The sequence below is a fragment of the Frieseomelitta varia genome, unplaced genomic scaffold, assembly GCF_011392965.1.
Source record: "Frieseomelitta varia isolate USP_RPSP 00005682 unplaced genomic scaffold, Fvar_1.2 scaffold_753, whole genome shotgun sequence".
Lineage (NCBI taxonomy): Eukaryota > Metazoa > Arthropoda > Insecta > Hymenoptera > Apidae > Frieseomelitta > Frieseomelitta varia.
In genome coordinates this window covers 404-28,314 of record NW_025110538.1, presented here as the reverse complement: position 1 = coordinate 28,314, position 27,911 = coordinate 404, and the positions used below count along the sequence as shown (strand labels likewise).

The window sequence follows — 27,911 nt, the reverse complement described above, 5'->3', positions numbered from 1 at the left end:
TATATCAATTTATAAAGTATGTAATAACGATAGTTCTTCACTGTCTGTGTTACAGGCTTCCACCGCCGCAACAGCAGGTGACAGTCGGCTCTTTGGGCAGTGGTTTGGGGGCAGCCGCTGGAAATGGTGGTACAGGCACGGTGGGCGCACAAGGTCAAGCCATGGTAATGCCAGGATTTCCACTTCGCGCTGCAGCGGTACCACATTATTCGCCGTATTCGCCGTCACGTTTTCACATCGACAAACGATGCCAGCACAGATGCTCCTGGAAATGTTTCTCGATCGCGTTGATCCTTCTGGCTGTTGCGCTGACGGCGATGCTGGCTTACTTCGCCAGTAAGTAAACAAAATATATAACCTGGAATATTCAATCGTTTAATAAGCTTACGAATAGTTTCGTGAATTAAAAAAAAAAAGAAAAGAAAAGAGCTTATGTCTTTGTGCTTTTGTTTTATCTTTTGTTTGATTTGAAAATTGAAAATTAGCCTTACGGTTTATACGAAGAGGAGCGAACGAAGTTTGAAATGAGAACTGACAAGATGTTTTTTCATGAATTTGAGATAAGTTGACGTACGTTCAACAATTCTACTTGGTTGATGAATATTAGATAGCATAACTGATAGATTGCAGACAGATTAGATAGCACATTACTAACATTGGATATTGGAAATTGATAATGATTCGCTATATTATGCTGACTTCTAATTAGAGATTAAATCTAAATTCAACGACCGAGTAGAAGACATGTTTTGTCTACTTTGTTCTATTTTTTAACTCTAATCGTCAATGTAATCAATCAACATCCCTGTCACCTGAATAGAAAGAAAAATTGCACTTTCGTCGTTCGATTCCATTGAAATTCCACGAGCAGTGGCCGTATCGCAGGTTTTTAGAAATTCAGAGGACTCGAATTCGGTTTGTGGTGAATGTGGGGTATGCTTAGTGCGGTTCGCGGTAACGCGAAAATGGCCGCGATCAAAGGGCCGGCTGCGCGGGAATCAAAATACAGTTAATTCATCTATTATGTATGAGTGGGTTCGTCGATCGGTCGGTAGCTGGCTCTTATTTACGCCGGCCTCCGTGAATTTATCGGCACTCCGCCCGGAAAATCCTTCTGCCCGTTAATCCACAGTTTACGCTACAATAACTCATTATCAAGTTGCAGATTCGGTTAGGGAGACGAGATGCGCGGTTGAAATTCGCCTGGACTTTGATTTGCCTAACTTGCAGTGTATAATCTGACTGTAAACGGAAACGGTCGAGTTTGTCCTGTTCGTTTCCGAGTTCGATTTAATGAAAATCACCCCATGGATCTATATTATTGGTATTGGCACCATTGGTGAATGTCAAAATAAGCAGAAGATTTAAGTAGAAAATGGAAAGAGGATCTAAAGAGTTTATGTGACACATTGGTCTTTTACTTTCAATATTTGAAAAACAGAATTCTTACAAAATGTCTCTAAATTATTGTCGCACCATCCAGACACACATATTTATTTTTCATCAAGTGTTACTGTTAGAACAACAAATTGCTACGCATTTTATAACCTGCATCAGCATTATACCGTATTTATCGTATTTTATACTTACAAAAATTCGATTACAAAATTTATTATGCCAATGGAGATCAATCAGGATGCAAATGTTCACTTTTCGAATTTGCATGCGCTGTTGAACAACATTGCATTGGCAGCATTTACGATCGAGCGGTAATGGAGCTGAAATTATAATTCATCTAGCATTTTATCTGCTCCCCCATATCACTCGCATGGGGATCGAAAAATTTTTACCGTGCTTCCTGCTTTTCTAACCGTGCCATCCCGTGCCATTTTCCTACTCACCGTGAAATGTATTCACCGGGCTTCTGTTGCCATGACGATCATTCCTTTTTTAACATGATATCTCAATAAAACCCGATTGACCGTGAATCGTTCGATATAATACTGCTGGTCTCCAGTCTTTCAACGGGATGTTTGAAACAAAATTAACCATTAATCGGTGAAAATCGAATTCTTTCCTCTCAGTCTTCTTTTTATATCAGTTGTTTGTTACTGATAATTTTATAAGAGAAATTAAATTAACATTTAAAATGTTCAATATAAAAGTAAGTCTCTGAAAGTACTCTCTATAAAAGAGAGAATAGTAAATTGTAGAGTTATCTACAAGTTACTGAAACTCTTTTATTTCATTTGTCTAAATATTTCACACAGTTTCTCATTTTGTCTTCTTCATAGTAATAATTTATATGCTACCTTGTAACGGAAGAGCTCTGTTTATCTATGAATACAAAACTTCAGCTAAGAATCCAGCTATGGTTTGTTTTTTTTTCTCCCTTCTTCTTCTCTTCTCTTCTCTTCTCTTCTCTTTTTCATCTTTATTAAACATTCATCAGAATCAGAATTTTCAGATGGAGAATTTCAGTTAGAGTTATTGGGTCGTGAAATATTTAACTAACCTGTAGCCGTGCCTCTCTCTCCTCTTTTCTTTTCTTAATTATTCATCAGAATCGCTCGCTTATGAAACTGAAAAAAGGAAACTAACCTTTCATTTAAACGGAAAATCACAAAAATTCAATGAAAACTTTATATTCCAACTTCATATTTAATTTTCGTGAAAATCAACGATCCGTAATACCTTCGATAACGCCTTCTTCCTCGACCAAAATTTAACCTCTGCTTGTTTCTACACGATGCAAAATTTCGCTAAAAATTCCTGTCTTGAAGTACTTGGTCGTTCAATTCTCTCTCCATTCAACTGTGAAAAAACTCTAATATATACGTACGTACATATTTAGAGATAAGCAGTTTTCTAACCAGCGAAAGTGACATCTGGCGGACAGAAAGAAAACCTAGATCTATCAGTGAACGTAGATGTTCTCCCGTGGTCCGTGCACTGGCAAATTGAATACCGTTTAACGACGGAAGTCCGGATCTTCGATAGGAAGCGCGCGGAGCCGCGTAGTAAACGTTACTAGCGCAATGGTTCGTTTAGTAGCAAGCGGTGTTGCCTCATCCGGTTGGGGGAGAGGTGAAAATATTGCCGACTGATGGCGAGGAAGCGCTTCGACAGCGTGGCCCGTGTTTCCGGCCAATAATGATCTGCCTCGAGAAACGCTGTACATATTCTCTCTCTCTCTCTCTCTCTCTCTTTTTCTTTCTTTCTTTCTTTTTATTTTATCGTTCGTTAGGGAGAATGTAAAGAACGAGCTCGAAATGGTCACGTGAGAATTGATCGTGCAAGAAACGAGCGAAACACCGATTCAATTTTTACATTCAAGAAGATTGAAAGTTGAAGATTCCTGTTTTATCGTTATTAAATATTGACACGATCATTTCACCATTTTAAGATGTAACGATATTAGTCTTATTTGATTTGAAATTACAAACACCTTATTCGCGTCAATTTCTCAAAAATTGATATGCAGCTGTAAATTTATTTATCTGTCAGTTATTTGAAAACGAAACGAAAATCTTAATTGAAATACTAGTACCTAATAATATTTTACGAGTTTACATAAAATGCATAACCTCAGAAGAAATCTGTAAGGTAAACTATATTTCGCTCGAACGCTATCTAACCTAACTACTTGTTCCAAAAATCATATAATTAAAATTTACCTGTAACACACATCGGGAAGGCACGTGAAATCTTGCTAACACACTTTGCAATAAAACTTTCAAACGTTCCAACTTTGACTAACAACAAGTCAATGGTTCCAATCCACGTCTCTCTTCCAAGCCGGCCGTTGATTAACTATTCCACACGATAGTTGTTAGAGGGCGTACAAAATGCGAGATCTTTGAGATGAGATCGAAGAATAGCAGAGGGCAGTAGTAGTGAGAATCCAAGTTAGCCGTTACACGAGAATTGCATCGACATTGAGAGGAAGGGACGACGAAAGCCAGGAACCGATTAGAGAAATTAACGCTTGCTCGTTATCTACGTGAAACAGCGACTCCCTGCACCTGACGTTTTTGCATTTGGTCCGAGTCGACAAATCCCTAAATTCGAAGCCCCGGCGGTCAAGATCCTCTGGTTGTGCTGGAATTACGGTTCATCTTTTCAAAGGCGGATGGAATAAAGGGGATTTCGCGGGAAAGAAACAGAGTTAAAGATTGATCGTATTATTCTCTCGATGTATATGATCCATACTACAATTGTATGTAAGTATCATATAGTCTAAATTATTTGTTCCACTAAGAATTGTTAGTTGGTAGTAAAAATAAAGTGCGTAAAATGTTTTTTTTTTTTCTAGTTACTAGTGCAAATATTTATCTAAATTTTATTATCGAGAAAATTAATTACAGAATCTTGCGCAGGAATGTAGATTCTGCAGTATGATTATAGTGATGCGTCTAATTATTTGGTAGTTGTTTCTATTTACGAAAGTATGACGTGTTGTATGATCGTTGCTCGCTGTTTCTACTTAGAAAGGTACAGTGGCTGGTCTGACCATGCTGCGATGTTTCTACTTAAAACGCTCGTGGCAATGTGTGACTATCGCTCGTTGCTTCTACTTACAAGAACGATGTCTGGTCATTGGCTGCATTATCTCCTCCTCTCCATTGATCTCGTTAGTTTACTATACATTACGTTACGTTTACGTTTTACTCATTTCTTTTGCTTCTTTTTAATTGGTATTGTCTCTCATCTGTTAAAATCTCGACATAAAAGAATTTCCTATCGTTTACATGTTTACATGTATCATGTGAAATTTCATAATCTCTTCGAATAAATATAGGTTACAAAAAATTATTTCTTTTCATCAATCTTGTAGTATTGTAGAGATGCACACTTGTAAAAGTGCTGCAATTTCGTTTGAAAAAAAAAACAGATTTTGGACAAAGACGCAGACTAATCCAAGAAACTCTAATCCAAGAAAATTGGATGCTGACGAATGTAATCTAATCTTCGTAAAACACGATCTTTCATAAAATTCGTGGAGTGGCCAGAAAATTTCGACAGTTGAGAGAACACCCGGTATATAAAACATGCTCGAGTCACTTTTACTGAACTGTCCCTTGAATCCGTCGTCTGCATTCTCCTTTCTCCTCTTCTCTTTCTTCTCGTCTTCCTCCTCCTCCTCCTCTTCTTCTACCCGCTCGTGTCCGTTTCTCTCGTGTCTGAAAAGCGGAAAGAAGAAAAGCGGAGAAGATTGTAAAGCCGGATCGGCCTCGAGGAGACCTCGCCAGCTGTTATTTCTGCATTCCGGTAAATCGAGTCGGGAATCCAATCTGCCTGTTTGCTACTGCATCCAAACTACCTTCTTCCACACCCACGCCACTTGTTTTTTATTTCTGCTTCTTCCTCGTCATTCTAATTCTCTCTCTTGCAAAATTTTTCTAACCAGATTAATGTTGTTCTTCAAAATTTTCGCAGTGCAATTTCTCAAATGAATTTCAAATAATTTCGAGTCTTTTCAGAAGCCCCGGTTGTTAGTTACTATCAATTTCCACAACATTAATTTTTTTTATTACTATTGTTCTCATTGTTGTTGTTATTATTATTATTATTATCATTATTATTATTATTATATCTTCATTGGAAAATTTTAAAAAGTCGTCTGATTGTAAAGCATCGAAAGTTCTATCGGACAAAGAAAATTTAATTTACTATCCTTTCGCAAACTTCCAGTTTGTAAATCACTAACGTAGAAATTTAAAAAGACAACGCTTTCTAAACAGTCACTATACGATTTGTTGAAGATTCTTTCGCTATAAATTATCGCAAAAAGATGAAAACTCTTTGCGGAAAAAATTCAACTAAAGTAGACCTTGACAGTTTGAAATATTTACGAAAGAGTTCTTTCGCGAGGCAAGAAACACTTGAATTTTTTCGAATTCGCTGCACGATATACACGCATGGATGTTTGGACATTAACAAGAAACTTGTTAAACGTTACAACGTATTTGTTTAACACGTATATTATATACGTGTGACTCTTCTCGAAGCACTTTTTCTAATTTTTATTATATAACAGTATAAATAACGAGAAAGAAAGGAGGAAAGAAAAGGAAAGGAAAGAGAAAGCTTATCTCTCTAGTTTATATTTATACGATACTTTTTCCCCCGTTTCATGCTCCAGATTTATCCCCCTCAGGTATTAACGCGCAGTTAAGCGTCACAACGTATACCTTCGCGTATGCGTATGCCGACGTGTTCCTTTCCATTTAATAAATTAGAAAGGGGATTGGTCTATCGTTGTTCCGACAGGATGCCTGAAAATTAAATCACATCTATGTAGTAACTGCTACCTACTCGAAACGATGGGTCGCAGGAAAGCGGGAGAAAAAAAATATGGGAATATCCCGAGATGAAGAAATATTTCTGTACCTTTACAAGAAATATTTCTATAAAGTTCTGGTACCTTCAAGTCAAATTAATTGGCGATCACAAGGAAGAAAGCACAATGCGCAAGTGACAAAATTTTCAATTTTTATTTCAGTGTTTTTTGTAAAGCTTTCTGACAAAAGCTTAGAGGAGAACTTTTATTTAAGAACAACGTTTGACTTAGTTTGAAAGTAACTAATCCCATGTTGTCAAAATTATTCTTTTCATTTCTGTTCTGCGATTGAATACGCGTTTCCAACGCTCATCCTTTCGAACACTAAAAATATCGAACGTCAAAACGTTACAAAACAAAAAATTATGACTTCTTGCACCGTAAGTTACACAACTTCATTCTCTACATCTTTGCACCCAACTTTACAAATATATATACACGTATTGCAAACCTAAATTAAATAATTTGAAAATTATTCAAGGCACTCAGATCGTCAACGAAATGTTAGGTCAGATTAAATTACTTTGAGCAAGCACATTTTAGTTTCAAGAGAAACAGACAATTTGACAAGATGTTATTGTTGTAGACAATTGTACGATTTGCTCGAAACATCGGCAGAGAGGAACGTATTACAGCCGAGTGTCGGTGGATTGAAGGGAACGATAGACGGGTCGATGATAAATATTTCCTTCAAGGAAATGCATGGAGAGAAAGTAGTGGTAGAGTAAGAGAAGTGAGAGGAAAACGGATAATCCTTCGATAATCTGGGAATCATCGCTCGGGAATGAATCGCTCTATCGATCCGAGGGAATATAATTGAAAAAGTTGTTCCTTTGCTCTTGTCGATCGAGTTGCCTGTCGTTCCCAGCCGACTTCACTTTTTCCCTGTCTCGAATCAAAGGGTAAATTAAGGTGCTAGAACGGGCTGCTCTGTTGGGAGTTGGAAAAGCGCGCGGGGCTGGTGCGTTTCATCCTTCAACCCATTTCAAATTTCCGGCGATTTTGATGATGAAAGTTCACTGTCTCCGCTATCTCGTTCAGTTTCCCTTTTAATACCTGTTTGCGCTGCAACGTGATATTACGCTTTTTTTTTTTTTTTTTTGGCCGAGAGCGTGCAACAGCAATTTGAAAATATGGCAAGGTTCACCGCGTTGCGTTGAACTCGCGGGATAAACGAAATTTTGTTGACATTGTCAACAAAACTTCCAATTTATCTAGAATCAACGCGATAATTGAAATGAAAAGTTCAAGTCCAAGAATGCGTTTCAACAGTTGTTGGATAATATTTCACCAATTTTCAATCAAATCTTCCACATTTAGAATCTTTCTACATTTACCTCTCTCGAGTTCGAATTTATTTATTAAAAAAATGATAATAATATAATAAACTTTGGCTCGAGCAATATTTATTTCACAAGTTCGACCAATTTTAATAAATCATTAAACTCTCTCTGTATTTATCCGACAAATTTCTGCTTCTTAACCCCACCGCGCCCCGCCCACTGGGAAATCCGAAGCCCATCTTCAAAGTCGAACTTATTTCGCGTTTCGCTATCGTGAATTTCAATTCGCCGCGCGGTATAGTACAATAAAATTCACCGAACGTTCCTCCGCGCGTATTTCGTTTTAACCTGAAAACACAGATAAAGGATAGAGAGAGAGAGAGAGAGAACGAATTCACATTTCGAAGGGGTCAGTGGTGGGTTCTATCTTCAATTTTCTATCGTGATCGGTACGGAGACGGGCGTATGTGTGCATGTGTACAAAAGAGAGACGCTCGCATGACGCACACGTAACACGCGTAGAAACGACGCGGCGTGGCTCGATCGACGCGAAACGAGGACAAAAACGGCGCGACGCGAAATAAGGTCAGTTCACAGTTCACTACAACTCAATTTCTGAGGAGCAGTTACATAACGAGCAGCGTCGATCTCGCGGGGACGCTCCTTCTTTTCCAGTTATTCCGCAGCCCGGCCCAGAGTTAGTCGATTTCCATGTGCTCGCGTGCGCGCGCGCACACACACACACACACACGAGAGAGAGAGGGAGAGGGAGAGAGAGAGAGAGAGAGAGAGAGAGCGTCGCATGCGTGCTATTTCACGCGCGGACAGTAATTTGTCTGTCACCGCTGACGCGTGGAATCAAAGGAACGATGCTCGTAATTGGAGTTGTTTTTCCCTCTATCTTTTTTCCCCGGTTTTTTCTCCTTTTTTGGGACAGGAACGGCGGGAAACACACGGGGAAACGCGAGAGGGGACAGTGGGCTAAAACGTACTTTAACTTTCTTTTCGTTTTAATTTCAATTGTTAATTGGCGAACAATTACAATTAAACAGTCGAGATACCAAAATCTGTCGGCTTTGTTGCAACAAATATCATCGTAGTTTACTACGTAGTAAATATCATAATTTCTATATACGATCTATTCTGTGCGTGATTGCTGTCGATAAAGATGTTATCCTTAGATCCATTATCACAGAAGTTATTATCGCAATTTTAAAATGTTTGTCGCTGTCGATGTAAATTTAACATTCAGTCGGCATTTGAATTCAATGCAGAAGCGTGTTGTTAATAACTTTCTTTCCAAGATGGAAAGCAATTTATTTCGTTGAGCACAACGCGAGCAATAAGGGTAAAGAAATTTATTCGTAGAGAGAGAGAGAGAGAGAGAGAGAGAGAGAAAAAAGTGATTAGAAGAGAAAAGAGAAGAAAAGAGGGGAACTGCAAAAAAAAAAGAAGGAAAGAAAAGAAAAGAAAAGAAAAAAAAAAGAAGAGGAAAGGAACGAAATGGAGGAATAGAGCGTGAAATACTGACGAACGGAACGTGATTTTCTATTTGCTGGATTGACCGGGCGATAGCGGTACGTGAATTTCATTAGCCGAAAGCACGAAGGCAACGAAGCCGCGTTGATAAGCCAAGAGGTCGTTAGACACGTTGTATTGCGAGTTGTGGGGAGGGGGGAAGGTTAAAGGGAAGGGAGGGGGTGTCCGCTTTTAAAAAGTCTCGTTAACTCGCGTAATTAATTCGTTGCCGGTGGACACAGCTACCCCGGGACAGGCATAATTAATTCAGTCATGACAATTCTCAGCCACGGATAAGGATTTTATTGCGAGAGTCATTGTGCCATTTTAAATATGATCGACCTGTTCTCTCGTTGCCTGGAAGATATTAATATAAATGAAGGGAGGGAGCGGTAGTTAGCGGTGAAACTTTTAAAACGCACAACCTCTATCTACGCTCGTCATACGGATAGTAAATTATGTAAATATATACAATTACATGATATTTAAATTTGTAGATTACATAAATGTATAAAATTACATAAATATACAAGTATTTAATAAATATATAAATTACATTTATAAGTATTTATATATATATATAAATTATAACAAAATATATAAATATATAAATGTATAGAATTATATAAATATGTAAATATTTAATAAATATATAAATTACATTTATAAGTATTTATATATATATATAAATTATAATAAAGTATGTAAATTTATAATATATAAATATATAAATATATAACATATAATATATATATGTATAAATATAAATATATAAATGTATAAAATTACATAAATATACAAGTATTTAATAAATATATAAATTACATTTATAAGTATAAACTTATAAATTACATAAATGTATAGGATTACATAAATATTTGAATATTAAATATACTTAGGCTGTGATATTAAGAATTATCGTAGAAATAATTGGTTCTTAAAATGATACTATCAACGATATAATCTTTAATCAATCAAATATAATCAATATTTTCATAATATCGATTATATTTGAAAGTACAATCATGTATAATCAAAAATGCTTTAAGAAAAATACGCGAAGCGGTATACAACCAAATATTATATACAACCGCCGATTAATATACTTAGAACGCGAAAGATTAATGCGCAAAGAGTGAAGACCCTTTGAAGAAATATCACTTTGACAAATTAGAAGGATTCCTGTGGAATTAGGTTTATGATACTATACTACGTGCGAGGGTATCTGCGAGAGAATACCTGAAATTCAGGTCACCAATTTGGTTGGAATTTTGCGCAGAATTATACGTGTGTAATAATATCCCAAAAGTGTAGAGGAGTGTTGTTCGAATTTTCCAGAGAAGTCGCGATTCAGGCTTCAGATAAAATTTTGCTAATTAAACGAAGTTAAATTAATAAAGTCTCGAAGAATTTCTCGTTTAAAAAGATATCGCCGAACAAACGAATTTCTATGTATTCGTAATTTATCGTGCATCTTTGCAACAGATTTACAATAATTGTAACAACTATTCTTTATGTTTTTCTAATGTCCAATTACATCTTTGTACATTTTTGCAACCACATATTTTGATCGAAAACTGTCCAACAATTTTAACCATTTTCTTCTCCATTCAATCTTGAATTAACGTTTCGTTCATAAATAAGTTGAGTACACGTACAAGTACTTATATAGATCGCCATAAAAGAGTATCGAACGTCCTACTTCTTTTACAACGCCATTTAATGTCGGATTGCACGTAAACAATATTAGTTTCTGAAACTACGTAGGTACGTATTTGTAGAATGTTGCGACAATGCCTATGGCAAACGAATTATGTTAGTGATTGTAATCGAGATTATCCGTTGCCAACCAAGGCGCGTTTAATTATAACGTATAATTATAATTCTCGTTGAGAATTATTTGTTCTAGACAAATTACAGTCATACAAAAATTTTATACAACCGTGTCTTTATACGCTCGCGTGAAAAATGTTTTGTACAGTTACCGTACAACAACTTAACATCATAGTTGAACTAGTTTTACGCAGTCACACATCATTTCTGATTTTCGCCTCTTCTACAAAAATTCACGAATTTAAATTCGAGATCCTCGCGTTATTTCTTACGCGTTTCAATTGCCATTTTGTTTTTAACTTAATAACTAGATAGCTTCCACTTTGTAACTTTTATAACTGCTCTACGCACGTATTTATGCAAATCTGATTGGAATCGATAAAGCAACAGAAGCAATAGAAATATCAATTAACAATTGTAGAATCAAGAGATTAAAGTTCAAGATAGAAAAGGAATTCAGAGAACTAGATTAAAAGTTGCTAATTCGTTTGATCTGGAGAGAAAAATAGAGAGAAAAAGGAAGCACGTAGTTTCATTGGTCAAAATAAATAAAGAAGTCGAGCAATTACCAATGACGGACATTAAAGGGAGAAACGGAGGAGTGATTTTTGTCATTCGGATTGCCGGGTCGGCTCGAACCGGGCCATTTTGAAAAGTTAGCGAGCGAGGTTGCGCCAGCCCTGGGTAATCTACTGTCCCATCGTAATTCGAAAGCGATTGTTTGAATTTATGAAGCCATTAAGAGGCCGCGGGACGTTCGGCCAAAGCTCTGCCTCTGATTCCTGGCGCAATAAAAGAGTCGCGTTACGGTGGTATTTTGTCTGAAGTGGCGGTCACCTGCATTAAAGAATATAACAAGCTGATTGCGTGTGCCTCTTTGTTGCGCGAACGAAGCGTACTTACATGACCACAGCTTTATAAAGAAGGCTGACCAACGATGGCACCACGATATAACACAGTAATATCACCGTTCTTTACAAGAACGAGTGTTAACAAAAAAAAAAAAAAAAAAGGGAACAATGAATGTCTCGAGGAAACAATTCGTTTCGTATTTTACTTAATGCACGTACATTAAGGGATACATTAATTACGTTCATGTAGTAACACATTTGGGTTAAAATTCTTTTTAGATTATGTTGAAAATGAAATAAACGTCTTAAACGTATTCACAAAAATCAATCTCTTAGGAGAAATGTGCACGTGGTCGAACTATGCGTTGAAGAGGTTCTGAGAACGCGTGAAGCGTTCATTTCACGCTATAGATAAAGAATTAGGGGATCTGGGTCTCCATTGCATCTTATACCCTCTTTTAGGATAACGATATACCTTCCAGTGAAATAAAGTAAAAGTACAATCATAAAGTGCAGTAAATTCTTGATTTCTTTTGCCCATAATTCCCAATAGATTAGAATTCAATCAAGATCAAAATTAAGATCCATTCCGATTCTGATTGTTTACAACGTATTACTAGGGTAAATAGAAAAAAGGGGCCATAACATATAGGCACATAGATGGTATTCGCCGAAGCATGAAAAGGTTCTAATAAATATCGGTCGAGAAATTAATAGTTTAATAAATTAATTGTTATCTGAACGATTTTTTGTTTCAATTGACCTTTTCGATGAACCCTTCTTTTTATTCACCTTGTATAAGACACACGGCAGATACGTATATCTGGAAGCGTTTTTAAAAATTCAAACGCCAGAAAAACAGGATCGAGTGGAAAAAAAAGGTGGGAGGAATCTATTCTGAAACGATCCCCCACGTACGAGTACGTGTTATTGACACATCTCCTGCGAGACGTTCGCTGTTTGATGATTAAAGGGGAAACTCTGTTTTCTTTTCAGCAGTGAGCTCCATGCGGCCGATAGACAGCACGAAATGCGTGGTGGTCCAAGACGTGAAGGCTGTCACTCACGAGAACGCGCACGTTCACGACCCGATATCAACGCAAATACCCACCGAAGGTAAATATCGAGCGGTATCAATTTGCATCCACTATGCATGATGTAAATACTCCGGCGCGAGGGCGTACGACGCGACGCGACGCGACGCGCCCGAGCCGAACCCGAGCTCGAGCCGACGGTACGACCGCGACGTCTCACGGTAATTGCTTTTGGGAGGCGTCTGCTACGTTCGAATGGCTTCCGGTGGCCTGATATCGGCTGTCTCCTATATAACCGTACAATGGCCACACCGAGAATAATATCGGTTCTGATGTGTAGCTACGTTCGCCGAGTTACGCTACTGGAATATATACACGGTGTTTCGTAACTTGTGGGACCCACTTCGGGAGCTGATTGTACGCCCAAAAATAATGAAAAAAAGTCATATAAATACATGTATATATCTGTCTTCGTTTATGAGATATAATAAATTTTATAAACAGAGCAAATTCCGTAAATAAATGAAGAAACGCTAACTTATTTTTAGAAAACACATCTTCCCGAGTAAAGTGATATAATTTACACTTTCCAATCAATCGAAAATCATTATTCAAATATTCATTTAATAGAATCGCGTGCAAGCTGCATTAATTACGTCGTTGAGTAAATACGGACTGAATACTCTTACTATACCTCCTTTTTTTTTTTTTTTTTTTTTTTTTTTTTTGTCATTGACAATGGCAGCAATATTGTAAATCCAGTAAAAATAAATAAATTTTCGGGTACCCGCACACCCCCAGTTATTATGTATATTCTATATTTCTGGTATCTGAATTTGTACTTTGACGAACACACGTACAAAGAGACTGTAGCGTATGTTCAATCTACGATACGTAGAGCAACGAGTAATCGTAATCGAATTGCCGTTATCTGACAGAGTCGCTGCCGACGAGCACAGCGGAGCATTCGAGCGCGTCGGACAGCGCCGGGGACCAACAGAGTGACCCTCAGATTCAGCAATCAGCGCAGCAATGGCCGGCGGTGCTGGAACTGCAAGCGTACAACGTGGCCCACTCGGCCGTGATTCCGCCTTACCATTTTTGGAACACCGAGTTTCGGAACAAACAGCCGGCCTTCATCCGGCTGAACCTCACTCTGCCGTGGGGCGCGAACTTCGCCGTCTACGGACGGAGGAACGTCGCGCCGAGCGTCACTCAGTACGATTTCGTGGAGTTCGTGAAGGGCGGCCGGGTCGATCACAGGCTGAAACGCGACGCTAGCTCGGAGGCGGTCAGTTTCATGAAAACGGCGGCGACCGAGCAACGTGACAACAGTGACAACCGGCCGTATCAACACGTGCTCATCAAACGAACGATCGTGGAGCCGATGATGGTGAACGTTAGCCTGCTTCAGTACTTGGACACCGGACGTTGGTTCCTCTCGGTGTACAACGACGAGTTGCAGCCGTACAAGGTCACCCTGGTCGTGACGGAAGCCGAGGGCGTATCGACTACCTGCCCTAACGACTGCTCTGGAAGAGGATCGTGTTATCTCGGAAAGTGCGACTGCATCGACGGGTATCAGGTGTGTATCCTTAGGTTTCTTCGTTTATCCAAGGTGTTCCCAGATTAAGAAGATTCGCGAAATGCCTTTGCCACGGCAACACGAACGAAGCTGTTTTTTTTTTTTTTTTTTAACAAAGAGAAACTAACCTCTCGTTCCAAGATTACGAACCTCTTTCTATTTTTATTCGCAATCTTTCAGTTTTAACCTCGAGCTTAATCTGTGGCTTTGAATGGCATACATCGATATGTTCTATTCTTGTGTGATACGCGATGTGTACTATGCGCTGGCTAAAGAGTCGGAATCATTGACCTGTACGTTGTGCCTGCCGCTCCCTTGTTAACTTCGATCGACGAGGTGCAGATATATATCATATAACGGACAATTCGTTTCATCTAGATCAGTGACGGCGAACTTTTTTGAGAAGTAGGTCAAATTTTGTTCATTATTTTTTTTTTTTTTCTTTGTACTAGTGGATCACTAAGTCAGTGGCGTCACTTGGAAAGTGGGAGGGGAGGATGGTTAGAAACCACTTTTTTTTTGGTTCTCACCTTTATAATCCTCTAAAAAGTTTACATTTCCTTTTTGTTTTACAACTTTTCACTTTTGCAAGTGAAGAGCAAAAAACAAATGTCAACGTCAAAAAATTCATTTAAAAGGGGTGACATCGTGCCCAGTCACCCCTGCACTATACATTAGATATATATAAACTTTATTTATTAATATTTTTTATTGTCTGTTTTCTCTCTTTTATTATATAAAAAACTAGCAAACCTAACCCATTCTGAGAATAGGATCTAGTGTGTTTTTTAGATTAATCGTAAGCGTTATATAAAATTTTTTGGACACAAGTAACTATATGTAAACAAAATACCTATATGTATACATAACCAAGTCGTAAAACACAATTATACATTTATTTCTCACTTTTAAGCTCTAACCGAACACTTGTAATTTTCTTAACATTTTGTGAAAAGAGGGATTCGAAAAATAATTAAAATTCTTTTATATATATGATGATACGTTTATAAAAATCAACGCGTGGGTCATTTAAAAAGCCTGCGTGAGTCAGTGTCTTATAGGTTCGCCATCATTGATCTAAATTCTACATGACCGTATATAACTGTACTATATATATATATATATATTGGCTATATTATATTAACGTTACGTTAATTGATTGACGATTAATAATCGCAAACTGCAAGATCAATGTAACAATTTGCTGCTGTAACTTGCAATCACTCGAAAGGACACGCGTGATTCTGTTGCAGATAAATTTTAATTACCAACAATTGTTACTAGTTACTCGGAATGAGAGAGACAAAAAATTTGAGAAAAATTATTTGAAAATTCGTACACAACCACAACGTATAATTTTGATCGTAAAAGAATATTCCAAAAATAGTAGCATTCTTTAAACTGCAATCGTGATTACCAAGATTCTACTGCCACGTACATACATACGTACATACATCTCCCGTATACAGTCGTACGAGTCCACCTCGAACGATTCAATTTGCGCGTCAATCTTCTTCGAATGGCGTGGCGATTCGAAAAAAGAATTACAGGCAGAGATTAAAGGCGATTAGATCGTGATACGATCGTGCGATATGTCGCGAATCGTAGCTCGTCGATCATATTTGAAGAAGGGCAGGGAGAATGGAGGATAATAGAAGAACCTGACTGAATGAAAATTTCAGGGAGCCGATTGCAGTAAGAGCGTGTGCCCGGTGTTGTGCTCGTCTCACGGACAATATGGCGGTGGTATGTGCCACTGTGAGGACGGCTGGAAAGGTGCCGAATGCGATATACCATTAGGCGACTGCCAAGTTCCTGATTGCAATCAACACGGACAGTGCGTTAGAGGATCGTGTGTTTGTAATCCTGGCTGGAAAGGCGTCTTCTGCGATGAACGTAAGTTAAAAAAAAACATTTAACACGCCTAACGGTCCACATTTTGACACATTTACAGTGTATCTGCTTGATAATATCTAAAAAAAAAAAAAAAAAAAAAACAGTTCTTTCATCAAATCTTGGCATTGAGTTAAGAAATCTTTAAACTTTCTGACGACAATATTCTACGACGATAATGCAAAAAAATAAGAGGAACCGGCTGCAATAATTTTTAACCCTCTATAGGCACGTGATAACTTTCAGGTCACATGCTGATATATCGACATTTTACCAAATAATTTTAGTTTTTTTACAAGACGACGTATACGTCTTAATCATATAATGTCTCTGAGATAATCAATAACAATAATAATAACAAGCAACAAAAGCCGGGGTGTAAAGGAATTCCAAAAATAAAAATAAAATGTTCCAAATGCAACGTGCATCTATGTTTAACGCCAAGTGCTTAAGCTTTTATGCACAAAAGTGCAAATATTGTAAGCTGTTGTTACTTCAAAGTTACAAAGTGAATTAATTATAATAAAATTGTTTAAACTGGTAAATTTTTCTTTTAATCTGCATATATAGGTTTATAAGTGTTGATTTTGCATAAATTTTTTTATATTTAAGAAAGAAATTCGGCCCATAGAGGGTTAAATACAAGCGTAAGTAAATACATAATACTGTAATTTCCATAATGGAACTGGCCGAATGTCTAGTTGGAAAAAGAAAGTAAGAACAAACAAAATAATGATAAGAACAATTTGAGGAGTTGAGCGAACGATTCAAATCTGCATTCGACCGCTCAAGACAGATTGTTTAAATCGGCTTTTCGCTCATCCTGGAATTACCAACGTTCCTAGCGATAAAACCTTTTACCTTTGCAAGCGATACGCAGTTTATTCAAGATGTATACGTGTATGTTAACCATATTAAAGATCGTTAAGAAGATTGACGTTCTAAAACAAAGGATTTATCGATGAAACAATTTTTTGTTGCGACTAGTTCATTAAATATCTCGATGCCTTTAACTGAAGGTGATCCATGCAGCGATAGATTTTTTAATCTAATTGTATCTTCACTTCCTTTTCTTTTACTGCGAGATTTGAACTTGTGGAAAATTTGACTTTGTTTCGCTTGTTTTCCGTTTAACCTCTTGCGCTCAGTAACTGATTCACGGACTGTAACGTGTGACCGAACCGTGTACAACAATTTGTCTTCTTTTTGAATTCATCGGTATATCCCTGGATAGAAATTACCAAGAGGTAACAAATTTATTATTTGTTTTGCCTGGGTTATATATATTTATATACAATTATATTTATTTATATATTATATATATTTATATACAATTATATTTATTTATATATTATATATATTTATATACAATTATATTTATTTATATATTATATATATTTATATACAATTATATTTATTTATATATTATATATATTTATATACAATTATATTTATTTATATATTATATATATTTATATACAATTATATTTATTTATATATTATAATTTATATATATTATATATATTTATAATATATATATTATATATATTATATATATTTATATACAATTATATTTATGTATATATTATATATATTTATATATATTTATATACAGAGTATTTCCTGTAACGACACACGATTTTTCTCCTACTTACAGCCATCTGACAAAAAAAGTTTAAAACAAAAGCTGAAACGGTACAAGGTGTACAGTAGGTATCAATAAAAAAAATGTCCAAAAATTGTTTGTTTTCATAGCTAAATCAAGGTCACTTTGGATGAAACAAACAGGAACACATAATTTTTTTTCCACCGTATTGTAAAGAACATCAAGATGAATTCAAAATACATATTATATATTTTTATTTTTTGGCTTTTTTTTTAGCTATAAGAGAAAAATCGTGCGTCGCGTTACAGAAAACACATATATATATTTTATATCTTATATAAATATTTCAATAGACTTAAAACTGAGAAAATATCGCAATTTTTGGGCCAAATATTTTCGTGCATGCCACGTCATTCCAGCGCAAGAGGTTAATGGCATGTTCGTGCAATATAGGCAGTATATAGGTAATGTAGTACACGAAACGGAAACAAAGAGGAAAGAAATGTGACGGAACGTGGAATTTAAGTACGCCGTGAAAACCTGACGGATGATTCAACTTTTCAAGTTCATTAACGGCGGCATTGTGCTTTGGAAACTTGAAAGATGTATGTGTATATTTACGTGCAACGCGCTCATGCGCGCGGCTACACTCGCGTACTATATTTTAACGTTAAAAATGAACAGCGGAAACGCGAATTCCTCGCGGACGAACGTTTACCTCTCGACGTCTATTTCTGTTGCGTCGGATGTTGTTTCTTCATATTTGTCACGCTACTATTAATTTGCCCATAATTCAACCGCACGTCCTGCCTCTTCCACCGTACCGCTACTATCCGGACAGATTCAAGGTATTAGTAATGCACGTTCCCTCATCCGCCAACAACGAGCTTATACGAATACCGTACGCCTCTCCTGTATAACCTATAATTAATGCACGTTCCCTCGTTGAATTTACATATGGGTCAGCCATACGTTGCTGCAATTCAACCGGACGATTAGTTTTGTCCTGTTTGGCGGTCGTTTTAATCCCTTCGAAGAGCATCTTGCCATTGTTTTTGATTTAGTGTCTCAACCGCGTTCGAGGGGAACGTTCGACGTTCTGACCCCATTAATCTCGCTGCGACGCGGATTTCCCTATCCTATCGTCGCTCTCGTTTCGACGATGCGAAACGAAAAGATGCTTTGCATTTCACGGTTCAATGAGATTTCTCGAGGCTAGGCCTAAGACACAACTAAAACATCGAACAACTATGATCTTTTATTATCAACATCGTGTCTAATAACCAACTTGTTGTTAATAGTAAAATGTTAATAGTCGATCCATTGTCATCGCCTGGTCCGCGATTAAAATCTAAATCTGAAAATCTAAATTTTAATCACTTCCGCTCCGCGAGTTGAAATTAAAAATTACAGTTACGGATTGCGATTGTACCTGGCCACTCGCGAATCGTACGTTTACATTTTCTTTCGTTTGACGATATGTTTCAAGGAAAAATGAGAATTTAAGTTAAACGCCGCGAAGGTGTTCCTCAGTAACAGTAACGGAAAAATGACGTTGTTGGAACGAATGGGGGAATTATTCGCGGTAAAAGGGACGCTTTGTCTCTGACACTCTCATAGTTTTGTCGCAACGCCCTCTTCCCCTATCGTTCTTCGGATATTCGTTTCGCATTAAAGTCTAACGAAAGTTGCCACGATCGAGAATGCATTTCTACATTACCACGATTAGAATGGGTGGAATTTAAATCAAATTCCTCGTGTTGAATTTTTTAGAATTTCGCCCTGATTATTTATTTATCAGAATATAATTGTGGAAGAATCATTCGTCTGAAATAATTGTAGAGTTGACGATTGATAAACCTAAAATTTTTCAACACCTTTGTTATTACAGATATCGGTAGTATCAGTGGCATCGAAAATTTTAACGCCCTCTGTATAATTTACTAACAAGAAAACTTGTTCGATAGTTGTAAATGAAATTCCTGACAACGTTCACCCACTAATTTAATCAATGCTTGCAATTATTTCGCGATGTTGTCAGTGGTAATTTTATACGGGGTGTTTCGTAACTTGTGGCACCCACTTCGGGAGCTAATTGTACGCCTAAAAGTTTCTGAAAAAAAGTCATATAAATATATGTCCTATCTGTCCCTTTCGTTTATGAGATATAATGAATTTTCTGTTTTAATTACTTTTACAAAAGATGCTCGAAACGACCACCTTGCATTTGAAGACAAGTCTTGTTATTCATCTAGTTACTCTCTCCATCATTCCTGGTGTTTCTCGAATTTGTCGGAAGCCTTGCTCTATTCTATTTCGTAGTATTTCAGCATGTTCAATCGATGTTGCGTATACAATAGATTTTGTTTCACGTGACTATTTGAAGATTTAGCAAATTTCGCAATACTCTCTAAATCAGTTCAGTTCTTACTAATAGTCGTAATGCATATTACTATAATTAGTATATTATTATTATTATTATTACGATTATTATTATTATTATTATTGTATTACGATTATTAGTAAGAACTGAACTGATTTAGAGAGTATTGCGAAATTTGCTAAATCTTCAAAATAGTCACGTGAAAGAAAATCTATTGCATACGCAACATCGATTGAACATGCTGAAATACTACGAAATAGAATAGAGCAAGGCTTCCGACAAACTCGAGAAACACCAGGAATGATGGAGAGAGTAACCAGATCAAGACGCGTGCAGGCTTGTCTTCAAATGCAAGGTGGTCATTTTAGTAAAAGTAATTAAAACAGAAAATTCGTCGTTTGAACGAAGCCTGAACATTTCGATAACAGTTCGAACTTTGCATGGCTTTGTTTTATCTTTACGTATCGCGTAATTTTTCTCTGTTGCCGCAAACTCCCTCTCATTCGCTATATCCACGAAGATGGTTATTATCATTTTGTCGTATATTATAACGTACATTCTACACGACGACTCGAATGCAAATGCATCGTGTAACGATAAACACCAGCAGCGTAGTAAGTAGGTACGTATTATTATGTAAGTGGTAAGATGAGATGGCAAATACCGACGAGAGATGACGTATAACCGATATAACTGGTCCCGCGGCACGGGACGGTGCAACGCGACGCCGAGGCAAATGGCGGCACGCGTTGCATCGTCAGGACACTTTGAAATTAAGTTCAATAATTTCCCCGGGGCAGCTGGGGTCCGCGGGAATAATGCAATTGTTCCGATTGTTCCATAATTTAAAAAGTTGGCCCATTCGTCGGTGCCCAGGGCGCAATCACCGGCGACCGTCTCCCCTCCGTCTTCGTCAGCTCTTCCACTTCCGCAAGATGCAGCGTCGCGTTCTTGAAAACGGCGCCAAATGTATTCATACCACTCGGCGAAGTTTATTGATAATGCGCTTAATTTAGTATGAAAATGCATGCGCACGCGTTTTGTTGTTAGATCATGTGTGTTTGCTTGGCCAGGCTCTCATGAATTTCAGTTCGAGGCCAGGCTACGTAAGTAAATAGAGTTTGAATAAAGCAACAGCCGCCATTGAACGATCGTAGTTGATACTCGACTGGAGTATCTTACCTGAACTTTTCAAGTGCACATATTCGCCGACGCAAAGAATTTTTCGACTATCTCGTACTTGTTGTATGAAAATGACAGTTTTCAACCTCTTGGCTACTACTAGTGAATTTCGTCAATATCACTTTTTCGAACCTGTATACGCTTGTTGTAATTTCTCAAATTCCGTAATTTATTCCTTTTTTTTTTTTGCAATTTCGATGCTTTAATTCATTCAAAATTGAAGTTGCTTCGTGTAAAACGTCGCCGGATATAAATTCCTTTGTTACGAACTTTTCGCACAGTTTGCGTCTTGCCGTACTATACTATACGAAGTGTACAGTTTTCGCAGAAAATCTCTTTAGCCGTAGCTAGGAGGTTGAGGAGAAAGATGAAGAAAATCGTCAGAATTTTAGCCAATTCAACAGAGTTATTACACGAGCAATATCAAACGTCACTTTTCCCTGCTGTTCTCTTTCCCCTTTTCTATATAGCACTTACCAAATACATGTCAGACAAATCCGACGATTTGAATGAGACAAGAGAGAGAACGTGAACGAAAGAGAGCAGCAGGCTCAATCAATGAGCATAAATTTTGAAAAAAAAAGAGAAAAAGCAAAAAAACAGAGCGAATGTGACGTAGAATAACAAACACGAGTAATAACAAATTGCAGCTGATTGCTCGGATCCACACTGCAGCGGGCACGGCGCGTGCGTGGCTGGCAAATGCTATTGCAAAGCAGGTTGGCAGGGCGAAAGGTGTAACCAGGTCGACCAGCAGGTGTACCAATGTCTGCCTCGTTGCTCTGACCACGGCACGTACGACCTCGAATCCGGAAGCTGCGTCTGCGAGGGACACTGGACCGGTGTAGATTGTTCACAACCAAGCTGTGGCCTCGATTGCGGACCCCACGGAACCTGCGAGCAGGGTCTTTGCAAGTCAGTACACGTTCTACGTCGCTACACTACCACTACACGTCCCGTTGTCATCCTTTATGGGCCCTTGGCGAATTTGAATTGGATTACCTGGACGCGTTTCCGTATTCACTGGGAGAAGTGATGCGTATCTCACTGGCCTTTACTCTTTAGCCTCGTTCCCTTCCTAACTCTCCCTCTCCCCCCCCCCCTCTCTCTCTCTCTCTCTCTCTCTCTTTGGGTTAAGTCGACGAGATTTATTTTATCGCGATTTCGTTTACTTATCGCATAATTTTTCCGCTATTTACCGCGCAAGAGTGGAGCCGGAGGGACATTCTGCGAGGTTAGTGTCTTCTTGGAAAATATTAGAACCTTGAACGAATTTACCTGAACTACTATACTACAGGGTGGGTCACCATATATTGCCATAACGCGTAGCGAAAAATGAACGTAAAAAATTTCAGGTGAAGTTGAACGGTTTCGAGAGGAGCACATTTTGATGATACTAGTTTTCTTGCAGGTGGACGTGTAAAGGATATGAAGATCATTAACGGTTTTTTTTAAACGGAGTCATATATTTTTTATTGCATCAGTTGATGCACCTTGATATTCTTTGCAAAAAAGTATTAACCTATTTGTGTTAAAAAGAATCATTAGTTTAGGTGGTATTTTAATTTTAATGTTGTTAGGAAATAAGGTGTGCCTCGGACAATGGCTAACTAATATGAGAGATCGGATCGTCACTGAGTGTAATAAAATAACACCAGATACATTACACAATGTGAATGAATTATTAATCTGCCGATTCAGAAAATGTCGCGATGTAAATGGTCGTCGCGTTGACTTTATTTACACTTTTCTGTAAATAAAGTCATTACAACATTAACAAAGGGGTCATGATTTCCTAACAACAATAAAATTAAAACATCTCCTAAACTAATGATTTTTTTAACATAAGTAGGTTGATACCTTTTTTGTAAAGAATATCAAGGTGCATCAACTGATGCAATAAAAAATATATAATTCCATTTTAAAAAACGTTAATGGCCTTCTACGCTAGTATCATCAATATGTGCCCCTCTCGAAACCATTCAACTTCATCTGAAATCAACTTCATCATTTTTCGCTACGCGTTATAATAACGACGTAAATCTAGATGGCAATATGTGGTGACCCTGTGTACTACTACACGTTTCGTTAGGATATAGCGGAAATATTTCTGATCCTTCGCGATCGTTCGTTTTTCACGGACGTAATTTTAGAAAATTGAAAATTGTTCGATCATTCCACTTCGAAATTTACTTCGAACTGCAATTTTTCTGTACCTCGGAGACGTTTAAAATACATTCGTCGACACACCGAGTTTGTCAAGCATATCGAGTCAGCAACGATGCAAAAGAAATAAAAAGGAAAGTATCAAAGAATTGGAGGAATTTTTCGGCAGAAACGTGGCGGGCGTGTGTCGTTGGAACGGGGGCGGGGGATGGAAATGAGTAAATTGCCAGGAGGAGAGAGGTCGGGTACAGGGGAAGGAAAGTTCAGATCTAAGGAGGTGAAAAATTGCGAGAAAAAGGCTCTGTCTTAGGGGTGGTTGCCAACTTATCACCACTCGACGCGTCGTCTCTTTGTCAAAATCAAGGACGCGAGGAGAAGATTTCCTCTCTCATATTCTAAAGCTCACGACGCGACGCGACGCCTCTCTCTCTCTCTCTCTCTCTATCTCTCGTGCCCCGTGAAGGAAGGAGCGTCGATAAGCGTAAAAAGTTGTCACTACGGCGCGGCAGCACCGAGTTTTCAGAGCTTGCCTGCCGAAATCCGTGTCTTTTTCTCTTTTCCCTCGAACGGAGGAAATCGCCGTTCCGTACGGGGCAAATCAATTTTGCATTTGAACGATAAAGCGGAACGCGTTTTCCTTTCTTCGTTAGCGAGAGCCTCCCCCGAGTTGTTCCCAACGTTCTGAACAACGATTATTAATCCTTTGACGTTGGTTTCTCACTCGCTGGCGAGAAAGAAAGTTAAAAGTTTGACGAACGGATGACCGATTCAAAGTGAGTGATCATTCGCGTTCGAACATCGCTTGAAATTCGCCAGGCAGATGATCGTTTAGATGTATTCAGTCGAAACAGAGTTACAATTCCATATGATCGTTACAGGGGAGAAAGAAGATTGGAGTTTGAATGATTAAAAGGGACTGTGATTTTTAGGTGCAACGACGACTGGACCGGAACCAAGTGCGATCAGAAACCGTGCGACGCACGCTGCGCGGAACACGGTCAGTGCAAGAACGGAACCTGCGTTTGCAGTCAAGGCTGGAACGGTCGGCATTGCACTTTGCGTAAGTAAAACATCAATGACGCCGGCGATGATGCGTTCGAAACCGGAATCTTTCCATTTCCCATGCAATTGCGGATCAAGAACTATCTAACCCGCGGCCCTTACACCCTATTCGTGCATTGTATAGCCAAAATTGAAACAATCGAATAAGAATTTCATTATTTGAACCAACTTGGCCACGAATAATCATACCTTTCTTTTTAAATTTAGTGTCAGAGTGACTGATTACGAATAATTTCCAAGAGCCAACGAAATATTTTTTATTGTAGACGCTTGGCATATTTGCTACTCCATCCTCAGTTGATGTCAATGTGCTGCCAGCGAACATGCAAATGAAATTGTATCGAGTTGCAATCGGATATACAACTCGGGGAAAAATTTATCCAAGTGTCTTTATTTAGACTTTTATAAGCTACGCCTGCCTAAAGAAAAATATTCAGTACTTCACGAACAACATGAACAACACTGTCCCTTTTAGGGAGTCATTTACATTTGCGAACAGATTTTTTCCCATGTGAAGCGTATGAAAAAATAAAATAAGAAAAATCAGCAAATTTTCGTTGGCCAATGAGATCCGAAAGATCTAAAAGATTGGATACCCACGATCTGGAGTTACCCAAGCCTGTTGCTTTGTTTCACGAGAGTGAACCAGCGTAAGAAAAATATACGAAATAAAGTAGAAGAAGTCGATGCCTTGTCAGACGAAGTGGCAACCTTTCAATTCAGGCAATATTTGACAACGATTTTGTTCGTTTAGTTGAATTAGAGCAGAAACTATATCCAAACAACAAAAATGATTTTTAATTTCGCCTATTTCAGTTTAATAATTTACACAATATTTCCAGTTATTTTACTTTCACTTATTTAGTGAACACTACACTGACAATGAGTACAACAGTAATAGTAATAATAATAGTAATACTAATATAGTATTGTTATTATTATATAGTATATAGAATATAATAAATATACTATATAGTATATAATAATATATAATAATATAGTATATAATATATAATAAATATACTAACTATATAGTATATAGCACATTATACTATATACTATATAGTATTGTTATTATTATATAGTATATAATATATAATAACCTACTATAGTATATATACTAACTATGTAGTATTAGTATATTATACCATATAGTATTGTTATTATTAATTATTGCTATTATTATACTATATAGTATTGTTATTATTATTTAATTACTTCTATTGATTCTTAATTAATTAATTAGTTATTAGTAATGAAGTTGTTACATTGTTACAAGTTTATTGGCAATGAAATTTAGCTCAAATATTTTCCAACAGCGTGACATCTACTTATGTAACGTCGTTTCAACCAAGCGTTAGTATCAAAGTGCTCAGACTACCGAAAAAATCGTTCCTCGCGAGAATGCTACTTCTTCCCTCCCGTCGCGTAATCTATTCTTTCGCGGAGTTATTTGTATTGTTATTTGTTCTCACGATACGAGGCTGGTATGTATCGGTTTTCAATCAGCCTCGATCGTTGCCCGATACCTTCAATTAAAATTAAAGCGTTCACGCCGTTCCCTTGATAGCTGGATGCGAGAACGGATGCAGTCGTCACGGGCTCTGCACCCTCCAAGATGGCGAATACAGTTGCGAGTGTTCAACCGGATGGGCGGGAAGGGACTGCAGTATACGGCTCGAAATGGAATGTAATGACTTTATTGATAACGACGAGGGTGAGTGTTGATATATATTTTAAACGAGGAAACAAAGAAGGAAAGAAACGAAATGACTATATAGAATTTTTAGCCTGAATTTCCATCGAATCCTTCGTAATTGCCCTTTTCGAAATTGTTCTTTTCTATGGCGGAATCTCTTTGTTCATTCGCTGTTGTTCTGATTAATTTGACTTTGCGATTTTAAAATCTCGATCTAAAGAAAAGAAACAAAAGAGACGGAAACGTGTTTCGACGTTGCTAACGAAAGCGTTATAACCTTTCGAGCTCAAAACACACGGAATGTTAAATACACTTGTATCTCACGTTCTCTAGGAAAACTGCTAAAAGCTCCCAATTTCTTAATAACACGACTCGACGTTTGATAATAAAGCGCTCGACGAAACTAGAAAATTTCCACCGAATTCCATAGAAATAATAATAAAGTGATAAAAGGATTTTCTTTAAAGGAAAAAAAAAAAGAAAGAAAAAAACTCGGGAGAGAGAATTGTCAAAGAATTCCGAGAAACGCGAAATGAAAATTAATGGAAAATCAATCCCTTGATGTCCGTTCGTAGAACGTTGTCGATCTAAGGAATAATGTTTCTCAGATGGCATGATGGACTGTTCTGACAGCGAGTGCTGCTCGCACGCAGCTTGCGCAGAGCATATCATGTGCCTTACTAGTAATAATCCTGTGGACGTCCTTCTCCGCAAGCAACCGCCCAGCGTGACCGCGTCCTTTTACCAGCGTGTGAAATTCCTCGTTGAGGAGAACAGCGTACAAAGCTACGCTCACATGAACGAGTACACCGAAAGGTAAGATCGATCACTTCTTCCTCACACGGTTCTACATTCAGTCAATCATTCTAATATTTTTAGAGGAACGCTTAGTTGTATATATACTTTATTTTTACGACGTCTAACAGGATATAACTGCGTTTAGACGAACGAGCCAATCGTTGGACGCCTGAGAGTTTTCTTTTTTTTTTTTTTTTTTTTTTTTTTCGAAGAAAATCTTCTTCGTTGTTCGTAATTCGACTCGGTGGCAGAAAGATCTGTTGATCACATTTCGTTAAGTATATTAAATACAACGGAGGAGCGGGAACGCGAAACTGAAAGGGAATATGAACGGTATCGCAGACTTTCAAGTTCGTGGAAGTTCTATGGATCGATAAGAAATGCTTCGATGCATAATTGATCGTTTTATAATCAGTGTTGATGAAAGTGGAAATGTTTGAAGGTCTCGTTGAAGAGGATAAAAAGGCGCGTCCTCTCAATAGATGCAAGATTTTTAAGAACGCCCGCGGAAAATACACGCTCTCGAAAGTCCGCGAACGTAAATAAATAATCAGTTGAGTCGTTTCCCCTTTGAGCGACGCGACAAATTTGAAAAAAAGTCCGAGAGGGAATTAATTTTCAGTTGCAACAACGGCTGGCTCGTTCGACGATCGTCGATACACGTAGGCAACCGGTTTTTAGCCAACGAAAAAAAAAAGAAAAAGAAATGGAAAAGGAAACGATGAAGGAAGGAAA

General features: G+C 37.7%; 1 protein-coding gene and 1 long non-coding RNA gene across 2 annotated transcripts; one reads left to right on the top strand and one right to left on the bottom strand.

Moving 5' to 3' along the window:
- Positions 1–27,911, top strand: LOC122535680 (teneurin-a-like). The gene is made up of 8 exons (XM_043667420.1): positions 1–336; positions 12,765–12,884; positions 13,741–14,387; positions 16,070–16,283; positions 22,102–22,366; positions 24,547–24,677; positions 26,250–26,396; positions 26,987–27,911. Exons 1-8 carry the CDS (start codon positions 162–164, stop codon positions 27,196–27,198), a joined length of 1,911 nt encoding a protein of 636 aa, XP_043523355.1. The 5' UTR covers positions 1–161; the 3' UTR covers positions 27,199–27,911.
- Positions 2,502–3,296, bottom strand: LOC122535681. The gene is made up of 3 exons (XR_006308231.1): positions 2,909–3,296; positions 2,635–2,828; positions 2,502–2,522 (listed from the first exon to the last, which is right to left on the bottom strand). It is a non-coding gene; the product is annotated as an uncharacterized LOC122535681 (long non-coding RNA).

What these genes read in the sequence shown, in the direction of transcription:
- LOC122535680 (XM_043667420.1), top strand. Translation starts at nt 162, where the DNA reads ATGGTAATGCCAGGATTTCCACTTCGCGCTGCAGCGGTACCACATTAT. An exon ending in TGCGAGCAGGGTCTTTGCAA is followed by an intron (nt 22,367 to 24,546) that starts GTCAGTACACGT and finishes TGTGATTTTTAG; the next exon opens with GTGCAACGACGACTGGACCG. An exon ending in CGGTCGGCATTGCACTTTGC is followed by an intron (nt 24,678 to 26,249) that starts GTAAGTAAAACA and finishes TTCCCTTGATAG; the next exon opens with CTGGATGCGAGAACGGATGC.